Here is an 11,665-nt window from a genome sequence, read left to right as displayed (position 1 = left end):
TGTAGTCCAAAACATCTGGAGGGCCGAAGGTTGGGGATGCCTGCTCTACAGTGTTTTCCTTTTCAGTATAAGCTTTGAATGACAGAGCTTCAGCTGATTTGACCAGGCCCCACATGTGCTTACTTTTAACCACATGCTCTAGTGAGCTGATGCCGAATTCTGGGCTGGGAGAACTGTGGAGTAGATACATTTACACCTGAAAATCGTTAAGGAGGAACAAGCTTAACAATGATTACCTTCAAAGAGAGAAAATGGAGTGTCTGGTGTTCGACAACCATGCTGCCCATAACTCAAGCACCATTCTGCAAACTAAGAAAAGAAAGAAGTTAAGAAGACTAAGGCACAATCCTGTATTAAAGATCCCCTGTATAATCAGGGGTTATATAATCAGCAGAATGCCTCTGATACGCCAGTGGGCCCTGGGACAAATTAAATACTGGGACTGAAAGATGTGAGGCAGAGTAGCATTAGACATAGATCACCACAGATCTGCCAAAGGTGGCAGGAAGAGAAACATGGAACAGGGACATCGTATTTTTCACACAGCCACCGCTACACTTTAAGTATCATCATATCAAGCATTTTAGAAAAACAGGTCATGCACTTTTAATTACTGTGACCTCTATATGAGTGACTCATTAATAGAAGCACCTTGCGCACAGAAGTTTTGCAACATGTGAAGGCCAGCTTTCCAATTATTATCACATTTCATGATTTCCTAAGTCTGGGGAAAACCCCGAAGCAGAGACGGGCCGCTCAGAGCTCATGATCCAGAAGCAACAAATAATCTTCATTTGGGGCAGCCTGTGAGCACCTTTCAAAATGCAGACAAGCCTTTAAAAAAAGAAAAGTATTCCACATCCCAGGAGTGATATCAAACATCTGTCATACTCAGAATAGATTCACTGAAATCAAGGGACTTAAGTACATTGATTTTAATGGATCTATTCCAAGTATGACTAAAGTTGAGGATCTCCCCGAGTCCTTAGCAGGCTGGCATTTGAAGGCTGATCACAAACGATTTTGTCATGTGCTAGGATCAACCTTCAGTTAGTGGATACAGCTTAGTTTCTTCTCAGGATATTAGCATGCCCTTTTCTTTATCCAAAAATTGCTTTTGACGACTACCTCAAAAGAAAACATGCTCATCCCAAACAAAGTTCATATGTGTGTGTGTGTGTGTGTGTGTGTGTGTGTCACACACCTTGCAGGCTCTGTAGAGATATTTCATGTCTTGAGTGAGGTTGTAAAGAGTCAGGAACGCATATGCATTGCCAGCTGTACCGTGACACAGCCCGTAACCTTTCTTCAGCAACCCCCACTGCCAAATCACTTCAGCACACTGCAAGGCATCGCTGAGGTACTTCTGTTCGCCAAACACCTGCGGAGACAAGAAGCGTTTTGCCCTGCGGCGTCATCATCCGAGACTGGAACAGGGAGGACTCGGGCATACTTTTGCCAATTAGCTCTTTTATCAAGGAGTGGCCTCTCTCACACACACACACAAACTTGGACAAGAACACAGTGACTTTGCCTTACCTTCAAAGACTTTTGGAGTGATAAATGGAAGGAGCATGACCATTATTTAAGTCACAACTGGCTGTCACCATTAGTCAATCGCCACAGAACAGGACACATGGCCAACTCTGAGCAATAAGAATGTCCCGCATTCAGGATGCATGACAAGGACGTCTTCAGGAATCATTTGTAAAAGTCTAATTTCCATTTCAGAAGGGGGCAGAGGAGTTATTGCATTTAAATATTATAATCTCCTTGTAAGCAGGGGTGAAAACGTGTTAGGTTTCCTTACTGTTATTGCCCATCTCTCTTTGGCAAAGCCTCCTGCTTACCTTATAGGCCTGAAGGAGCATGTAGATAACACCAGGAGCACCGTGGCACCAATGGACCAGCAGGTCTCTCTTATCTTCAATGCATGGCGGGTAATTGCCCGATGGGAACTTCAGCTGGCAGACGTAATCCACACTGGGCTTGACCACATTGTGCAGCTTTGCCTGACTCACTCCAAGGCCAGGCTGAGAGATAAAAGACAAGCACCATGTTAAATCACAGATGAAGCACTGCTTCAGCCAGCTTTCAATGCATCAAATATGCTAACTTTGTGTCTTTTCTCATTTTCTGTCTCTGGGGCAAAACAAGAAGTCTGGAGGGTAGCAACATGAAAATGCTCCCCACCCCCACAGTGGCTCCCTATTTGGGGAATGCTCTTCCCAGGGAGGCTCACCTGGCACCTTCAAGGCACCAGGAGAAAATGTTCTTCTTCAACTAGGCCTTTAGCTGATAAACATCCTATGTCCATTTAAATGTGGGGTTTGGGGGGGTTATGGTTTTCTTTTGCTTTTATTATGTCTTTCGTGTTTCTATTTTGTATTTTTATGTAGTGAACTGCCCTGTGATCTTCAGATGAAGGGTGGTATACAAATCAATCAATCAATCAATCAATCAGAAGTTTCATACAGTACAGACAAGTGGACCTCCTCCACTCTGAAGGAAGCCTCTCACCTGCATGAGATAGTAATAGATCCCTGCTAGGCCATGAGCAGCTCCTACATAATATTCCTGGTACCATTCATACATCAGGGGGCTCTTAGCTGTGAAGTTCCGTCTCTTGGCTAGGTTCTCGCCAGATGCCATGACTGCCTCACAGACCTGCAGGAAAATCAGAAATAAATGGTGGATGACAAAAACAAACAAACAAACAAACAAACTGAAGTGGCCAATGGCAACATTCTGAAGCTTTCAGTTTAGAAAAGCAGTCAATTATTTCTGCTTTTCTCAAGTGACTACTGTTCTGAAATGGATGCTTTGAAATTTTGTTTGTCACGGTCAAACTTAGGGCTTATCCACACTCCCTCAGGCCCCAGCACTTTCTGAGTCTTTAGCACTCAGCTGGAGCAAACAGCAATCATGTCTTCCACACACTGGTGTTTGTTCTGATTTAGAGCTAAGGAGTGGGTTTTCTCTGCGAAAGGAGTGGTGCAAGGGGGAAACCGCTTGGAACTGTGTTTTCCAGGCACGGGGAACCCAAAAGTGCGGACAAGCCCTATGGGTGAATTCAGTTCGGATGACCATCATATCTACTACTGTGGGCAAGAAACCCGTAAAAGAAATGGAGTGGCCCTCATAGTCAACAAAAGAGTGGCAAAAGCTGTACTGGGATGCAATCTCAAAAATGATAGAATGATCTCGATACGAATCCAAGGCAGACCTTTTAACATCACAGTAATCCAAGTTTATGCACCAACTACTGGTGCTGAAGAAACTGAAATTGACCAATTCTATGAAGACTTACAACACCTTATAGAAGTGACACCAAAGAAGGATGTTCTTCTCATTATAGGGGATTGGAATGCTAAAGTAGGGAGTCAAGAGATAAAAGGAACAACTGGCAAGTTTGGCCTTGGAGATCAAAACGAAGCAGGGCAAAGGCTAATAGAGTTCTGTCAAGAGAACAAGCTGGTCATCACAAACACGCTTTTCCAACAACACAAGAGACGACTCTACACATGGACATCACCAGATGGGCAACATCGAAATCAGATTGATTATATTCTCTGCAGCCAAAGATGGAGAAGCTCTATACAGTCAGCAAAAACAAGACCTGGAGCTGACTGTGGCTCAGATCATCAGCTTCTTATAGCAAAATTCAAGCTTAAACTGAAGGAAGTAGGAAAAACCACTGGGCCGGTAAGATACAATCTAAGTCAAATCCCTTATGAATACACAGTGGAAGTGAGGAACAGGTTTAAGGATTTAGATTTGGTGGACAGAGTGCCTGAAGAACTATGGATGGAGGCTCGTAACATTATACAGGAGGCAGCAACGAAAACCATCCCAATGAAAAGGAAATGCAAGAAAGCAAAGTGGCTGTCCAATAAGGCCTTACAAATAGCGGGGGAGAGAAGGCAAGCAAAATGCAAGGGAGATCGTGAAACATAAAGGAAATTGAATGCAGATTTCCAAAGAATAGCAAGGAGAGACAAGAAGACCTTCTTAAACAAGCAATGCAAAGAAATAGAGGAAAGCAATAGAATGGGAAGAACCAGAGATCTGTTCAAGAAAATTGGAGATATGAAAGGAACATTTCGTACAAAGATTTCCATAATAAAGGACAAAAGTGGAAAGGACCTAACAGAAGCAGAAGACATTAAGAAGAGGTGGCAAGAATACACAGAGGAATTATACCAGAAAGAAACGGATGTCTCATATACCCCAGATTGTGTGGTTGCTGACCTTGAGCCAGACATCCTGGAGAGTGAAGTCAAATGGGCCTTAGAAAGCACTGCAAATAACAAGGCCAGTGGAAGTGATGGTATTCCAGCTGAACTATTTAAAATTTTTAAAAGATGATGCTGTTAAGGTGCTACACTCAATATGCCAGCAAGTTTGGAAAACTCAGCAGTGGCCAGAAGATTGGAGAAGATCAGTCTACATCCCAATCCCAAAGAAGGGCAGTGCCAAAGAATGCTCCAACTATCGCACAATTGCACTAATTTCTCACGCTAGCAAGGTTATGCTTAAAATTCTACAAGGAAGGCTCAAGCAATATGTGGACCGAGAACTCCCAGAAGTGCAAGCTGGATTTAGAAGAGGCAGAGGAACCAGAGACCAAATTGCAAACATGCGCTGGATTATGGAGAAAGCTAGAGAGTTCCAGAAAGACATTTACTTCTGCTTCATTGACTATGCAAAAGCCTTTGACTGTGTCGACCATGGCAAACTATGGCAAGTTCTTAAAGAAATGGGAGTGCCTGATCACCTCATCTGTCTCCTGAGAAATCTCTATGTGGGACAAGAAGCTACAGTTAGAACTGGATATGGAACAACTGACTGGTTCAAAATTGGGAAAGGAGTACGACAAGGCTGCATTTTGTCTCCCTGCTTATTTAACTTATATGCAGAATTCATCATGCGAAAGGCTGGGCTGGATGAATCCCTAGCCGGAATTAAGATTGCCGGAAGAAATATCAACAACCTCAGATATGCAGATGACACAACCTTGATGGCAGAAAGTGAGGAGGAATTAAAGAACCTTTTATTGAGGGTGAAAGAGGAGAGTGCAAAATATGGTCTGAAGCTCAACATCAAAAAAACGAAGATCATGGCTACTGGTCCCATCACCTCCTGGCAAATAGAAGGGGAAGAAATGGAGGCAGTGAGAGATTTTACTTTCTTGGGCTCCATGATCACTGCAGATGGTGACAGCAGCCACGAAATTAAAAGACGCCTGCTTCTTGGGAGAAGGGCAATGACAGGCCTAGACAGCATCTTGAGAAGTAGAGACATCACCTTGCCAACAAAGGTCCGTATAGTTAAAGCTATGGTTTTCCCAGTAGTGATGTATGGAAGTGAGAGCTGGACCATAAAGAAGGCTGATCGCCGAAGAATTGATGCTTTTGAATTATGGTGCTGGAGGAGACTCTTGAGAGTCCCATGGACTGCAAGAAGATCAAACCTCTCCATTCTGAAGGAAATCAGCCCTGAGTGCTCACTGGAAGGACAGATTGTGAAGCTGAGGCTCCAGTACTTTGGCCACCTCATGAGAAGAGAAGACTCCCTGGAGAAGACCCTGATGTTGGGAAAGATGGAGGGCACAAGGAGAAGGGGGCGACAGAGGACGAGATGGTTGGATAGTGTTTTCGAGGTTACCAGCATGAGTCTGACCAAGCTGCGGGGGGCAGTGGAGGACAGGAGTGCCTGGCGTTCTCTGGTCCATGGGGTCACGAAGAGTCGGACACGACTAAACGACTAAACAACAACAACAACAAGTGTGCATAGCATTCAATTACCGCATCCCATCAGATGCACAAGGATTTCTGCTTGTACAACAGGACTCCCCCCCCCCCAGGAGGCAGAGAAGATGAATAGTTTAAATAGTTTAAGGTGGAAGAGGAAATGGGCACAGTACCTGTTGAATATGGTTTTGAGGAATCTTTTCCTCTCCAAATTGTTTGTTCACAAATAGCAAAGCATACAAGTACCCCATACGTCCATAGAGCATCTCGTCAGGGACCCGAGGGTCAAGTTTGGGCAGATGGAGCAAGCTTGAAAGATAAAACATGAGACTTATAATTCTTAAAACACACACACACACACACACACACACACACACACACACACCATGTACAAATTCAGTGATATACACATTTTTCAATTTGTGGGTACAATTCTAAACAACAAAGTTTGTTACTCCTCTTTGTTTGTAAATCTGGCATTCTACCCACTAAACACTGATACTGTTTGCATGATAATTTCTCCCCAAATCACAAGTGAATAAAGTATAAAATCAAAACTTCAGGACTATATTTTACTTTAGTTTCTGGAGGATAGCTGTGCTCCCAATGACAAAGCCAGCAGATATATTTTTTGGTGTGGGGGATAGCTTTGCTGCCTGCCATTTGGCATTATGAAATAGAATAAGGCTAGGAGATCACTCCTAGCTACAGCTGCACAGTAAGGGAGCAGGGCCTGAAAACAGACACCCCCCCCAAAAAAAAAACCTTCTTAAAAGTTGAGCCAAGACTGAGGATACCTCTGCAGCCTTAAGTTTAACTTTCTAGCTCTGTAGCCCAATCATTGAAGATGCAAATTAATTCTCAAAGTATTGCTTCTTCCTGTTGTCCCTGACAGCGAGATATAAAGAAAAGTGATCCTCCCTCCTTACTCAGAGACAACAGTCGTTGTTCCAAAAAAGTGGTTGCAGCAGTTTGTATTTTCCCTTCTTGGTGCTGCTTCAGCAGATTTAAGAGAAAGCTGGAAAGGAACCTTAGTGAAAATGGTTCAGCAAAGCAGGGCAAAGGGCACATGGAGAACACCTGTCCTTTGACAATCAGCATGATTCTGTTTTTACCAGCTCTGATTTCTACTGCACTCCTTGATGGTGGTGGTTTTAACCTACCACCTGCTGGCTCAGACCAACAGTCCACCTAGTCCAGTCTTTTCTTCCCAAAATGCTTCTAGGGAGGCATGAAGGAAACAAATCTTTCTCTACCCCTATTTATTCCCTTAGCATATAGTAGTCAGAGGAACATTTTGCGTAGTTGTAGCAACAGAAGGAGTGGGGGGAAACAAGCATCCCTTCATCAGCTTGGGTGGGACCAATGGTTACTGAAAACTGAAAATGGTGATGAATATCTGCTTAGGTTAAGGATAAGAACCATTGCGGGCTCTCTGGCCAAAGACGAGTAAACCCATGTCTGGGATGTATCACTTCAGACTAAATTACTTCCTTTTAAAAAAAAAAAGGCACACCCCAAAGTTTATCACCCTTTATCTGACACAGTTGTTTTCTATGCACACTGATATTTTTGTCTAGAGGAGCATTCAGTCATGTGAACCCCCCCCCCCCCCATGCAACCTGAAGTGGTACATACAGTGTGCACACAAATTTACTACCTCAGTGAGAACAAGGCCTGTGTTATGACTAGTTTGTACAAAGGGGGGGGAGGGGAATGTAATGCTCCTCAGTGTCTCTGAAAATTCCTGGTTGGGGAAGGCGGGTGTAAATGTTAGTGCTAGTCCCCGTAACTTGAAAAGGAAACAGAACTGCAATATACATGAAATTATCAAGAGGATAAAAGCGATTCCCCACGGAGAGAGCTTTCAAAAACAAACAGAACTCTTCAACTGACAAAATAAGCAATGAGAAAAGAAGTCTTCTAAGTTAACAGCTGTTTTTGATCATAAGGCCTAAATCTTAATCACCATGCTAATCTTGACCAAGTAAATGTGCATTACTTGTATGCCAATTACATGCGAAACATCACTCTGACATGTATGGCTATACTAACTAAAAGTCAAATCTGAAGTGGCCTTTAGTGTAGATATAAGGGGAAAGGGCAAATGCACACAAACAAACAAGGGACTCCTTCAGGGTAGACCTTCTGGAACTGTTTTTGACCAAAAGACAGGCTTCCCCATTGACTGCTCAATATGGCCCAGTGGCAAGAGAAACCACCAGTTTCTCAGCACATGAATTTATCATAGTTTCCAACATACTTCCTTTTATAGCATCTCAATAAATTTCAGGAAAAAATGAAATTCCAGCAAGATTAATGTAAACTAGACCTTAAAATGAAGAGACAAAAATCCCACCGTCTATTTTTAAAAGAGGCAAATGTGCACATGGATTCCATCTAACAAAATAATTATGTGCTAGGTGTAAGAAGTATTTCCTAACAATATACTTGGCACTAGCTGGTGGCTCAACTGGAGCACATGCTAGATGTTATGGTCACATCCACACCAGTAAGGATTCAGAGAAGAAATGAGTCAAAATCATGTACGAGGATGGCATAAAGTGGATTGTAATGGGCCATGGTAGCAGTTTTCTGACACAAAATAGAACAACCACTAACAGGAGCAAAACTCCAGAGGGCCTGGTCAAAGGCCTGGAAACGATGCCTTATGAATCATAGAATCATAGAGTTCGAAGAGACCACAAGGGCCATTGAGTCCAACCCCCTGCCAAGCAGGAAACACCATCAGAGCACTCCTGACATATGGTTGTCAAGCCTCTGCTTAAAGACCTCCAAAGAAGGAGACTTCACCACACTCCTTGGCAGCAAATTCCACTGTCGAACAGCTCTTACTGTCAGGAAGTTCTTCCTAATGTTTAGGTGGAATCTTCTTTCTTGTAGTTTGGAGCCATTGCTCCATGTCCGCTTCTCTGGAGCAGCAGAAAACAACCTTTCTCCCTCCTCTATGTGACATCCTTTTATATATTTGAACATGGCTATCATATCACCCCTTAACCTCCTCTTCTCCAGGCTAAACATGCCCAGCTCCCTTAGCCGTTCCTCATAAGGCATCATTTCCAGGCCTTTGACCATTTTGGTTGCCCTCCTCTGGACACGTTCCAGTTTGTCAGTGTCCTTCTTGAACTGTGGTGCCCAGAACTGGACACAGTACTCCAGGTGAGGTCTGACCAGAGCAGAATACAGTGGCACTATTACTTCCCTTGATCTAGATGCTATACTCCTATTGATGCAGCCCAGTATTGCATTGGCTTTTTTAGCTGCCGCGTCACACTGTTGGCTCATGTCAAGTTTGCGGTCAACCAAGACTCCTAGATCCTTTTCACATGTACTGCTCTCAAGCCAGGTGTCACCCATCTTGTATTTGTGCCTCTCATTTTTTTTGCCCAAATGCAATACTTTACATTTCTCCCTGTTAAAATTCATCTTGTTTGTTTTGGCCCAGTTCTCTAATCTGTCAAGGTCGTTTTGAAGTGTGATCCTGTCCTCTGGGGTGTTAGCTACCCCTCCCAGTTTGGTGTCATCTGCAAATTTGATCAGGATGCCCTTGAGTCCATCATCCAAGTCGTTGATAAAGATGTTGTATAAGACCGGGCCCAAGACAGAACCCTGTGGCACCCCACTAGTCACTCTTCTCCAGGATGAAGAGGAACCATTGATGAGCACCCTTTGGGTTCGGTCAGTCAGCCAGTTACAAATCCACTGAGTGGTAGCAAAGTCAAGTCCACATTTTACCAGCTTCTTTACAAGAATATCATGGGGCACCTTGTCAAATGCCTTGCTGAAATCAAGGTAGGCTACATCCACTGCGTTCCCTTCATCTACCAGGCTTGTAATTCTGTCAAAAAACGAGATCAGGTTAGTCTGACATGACTTATTTTTCAGAAATCCATGCTGACTATTGGTGATCACAGTATTCCTTTCCAGGTGCTCACAGACTGTTTGCTTAATGATCTGCTCCAGAATCTTCCCTGGTATTGATGTCAGACTGACTGGGCGGTAATTATTTGGGTCCTCTCTTTTCCCCTTTTTGAAAATAGGGACAACATTTGCCCTCCTCCAGTCTGCCGGGTCTTCGACTGTTCTCCAGGAATTCTCAAAGATGACTGCCAGTGGTTCTGAGATCACATCTGCCAGTTCTTTTAATACTCTTGGATGCAATTCATCTGGCCCTGGAGACTTGAATACATCTAAACTAGCCAAGTATTCTTGTACTATCTCCTTAGTTATTCTGGGCTGTGTTTCCTCTGCTGAATCATTTGCTCCAAATTCTTCAGGTCGGGCATTGTTTTCTTTATCGGAGAAGACTGAGGCAAAGAAGGCATTGAGGAGTTCAGCCCTTTCTGTGTCCCCTGTTTGCATTTCACCATCTTTCTCCTCTGAGTGACCCCACTGTTTCTTGGTTCTTCCTTTTGCTACGAACATACCCATAAAAGCCTTTTTTGTTGCTTTTAACCTCTCTAGCAAGCCTGAGTTCATTCTGTGCTTTAGCTTTTCTGACTTTGTGTCTACACGTGCTGGCTATTTGTTTGAATTCTTCTTTGGTGGTTTCCTCCCTTTTCCATTTTTTGTACACATCCTTTTTTAATCTTAACTCAGTTAAAAGTTCTTTAGATAGCGAGGACTTCTGGGTCGGCGCCATCGCCAAATGGCGGACCCCCTCCGAGCTCCGGAGGGAGTCGGCTGGGTAGGGGTTGGGTCCTGCCGTGCCGGTGATGCGGGGACCCTCAAAAACCATGGGCGGAGATGCCCATGGACTTGGTGACTCGGCGGGCACCGTTTGCGCCCCCCCGACCCACGAAGGAGCCTTTTTAAAGGCTGCGGAGCGGGTGACGGGGGGGGGGGTGTGGTGCTGTGAGTCCAATGCTTCCCCTGCCCAGCGAAGCCGCATGCCATTCGGCGGAGAGCAACGACTTCTTCTTTGAAAATTTCGGATTTGGACTAAAAGGAACAACCCGTGAGTAAATTGATTGGACTTAAAAGGGAAATTTGATCTTTGAATTTGGAGCGAGCGGGGGGAGTGCAAAAAGGAAGTCCGCCACCCCTGTTGTAGATGGCTCAACGCAAGGATTTGACAACTAAGATCGAGAGATGAACTTGTTTACCTGAAAAAAAATTTTAACTTCACGAAGGGAAATTACAATAATTGTGCTGGAGGAGAAGACTGATTTGTGGGAACTAAAATGCAACCCCCCTGGGAACCGGGAACGATCCGCTATGAGAGACTGGTGAAGAGACACAGAAACTTTGACAGCTGTCAAAGTAGCTGTCAAAGCAGGAAAATAAAAGAGAACTTTGTTACGATGGCTTTGCTGGTTAGATTTGTTACAATTTGGACATAAATTATTGGAAATAAAGACAACAAGTTATTTGACTTTTGGGTCTGATTTTGAAAGAAATTAAGTTACCATATTCCCTCTAGAGGGAGGCTGGGACATTGCAACAGTAGCAGCAAGTGGAAAAATACTATGAATTTGAGCAGGATCTGTTATCTCTTGGGAAAGCTGCAAAAACGAAGCATTATTTTGTCTACAGAGGTTTCTATACTAAAGGAGACAATGGATTTATCTATTGAAGAAAGGAAGGGACTTGACGCAAGTTATGTTCCTGAATAACAAAAGCCTCTGTGGAGAACAAGAAGTTTCTGAATTAGAAGGTTTCTGCAGCAGAACAGGAAAAAGCAACCTGAGGAATAAGAGCTGGACCAAATTTGAAGCCGGAGTATTTGGAACATCCAGACTTTAAAAGGACAAAGAAATAGAATTTAAGTTAGACTCTTAAACATAGAGGTCTGGATGGAAGAACAATGACTTTTTCTGAGAGTTTTTTCGAGATTGGACTTTCTGAAATTAAAAGCTATCAAAAGACGGCAAAGTGGAGTTGAGATATAG

General features: G+C 43.6%; 1 protein-coding gene and 1 long non-coding RNA gene across 4 annotated transcripts in view; both read right to left on the bottom strand.

Moving 5' to 3' along the window:
- Positions 1-11,665, bottom strand: part of LANCL1 (LanC like glutathione S-transferase 1) — a 36,235-nt gene that overhangs the window by 2,561 nt on the left and 22,009 nt on the right. For 2 of the 3 annotated variants that reach the window (XM_079980678.1, XM_079980680.1), the window contains 5 exons: positions 5,927-6,062; positions 2,521-2,667; positions 1,851-2,033; positions 1,205-1,381; positions 237-309 (listed from right to left, as the gene is read on the bottom strand). In XM_079980678.1, coding sequence (XP_079836804.1) covers positions 237-309; positions 1,205-1,381; positions 1,851-2,033; positions 2,521-2,667; positions 5,927-6,062 — 716 coding nt within the window. The remainder of the gene's footprint in view (positions 1-236; positions 310-1,204; positions 1,382-1,850; positions 2,034-2,520; positions 2,668-5,926; positions 6,063-11,665) is intronic. The other variant, XM_079980679.1, reaches the window with a different exon arrangement.
- On the bottom strand, positions 7,260-10,133 carry LOC307220830. Its single transcript, XR_013841124.1, has 2 exons — positions 9,764-10,133; positions 7,260-7,532 (listed from the first exon to the last, which is right to left on the bottom strand). It is a non-coding gene; the product is annotated as an uncharacterized lncRNA (long non-coding RNA).

This window comes from Podarcis cretensis, assembly GCF_951804945.1.
Source record: "Podarcis cretensis genome assembly, chromosome: 1".
Lineage (NCBI taxonomy): Eukaryota > Metazoa > Chordata > Lepidosauria > Squamata > Lacertidae > Podarcis > Podarcis cretensis.
This window is presented reverse-complemented; position numbering and strand designations above follow the sequence as displayed.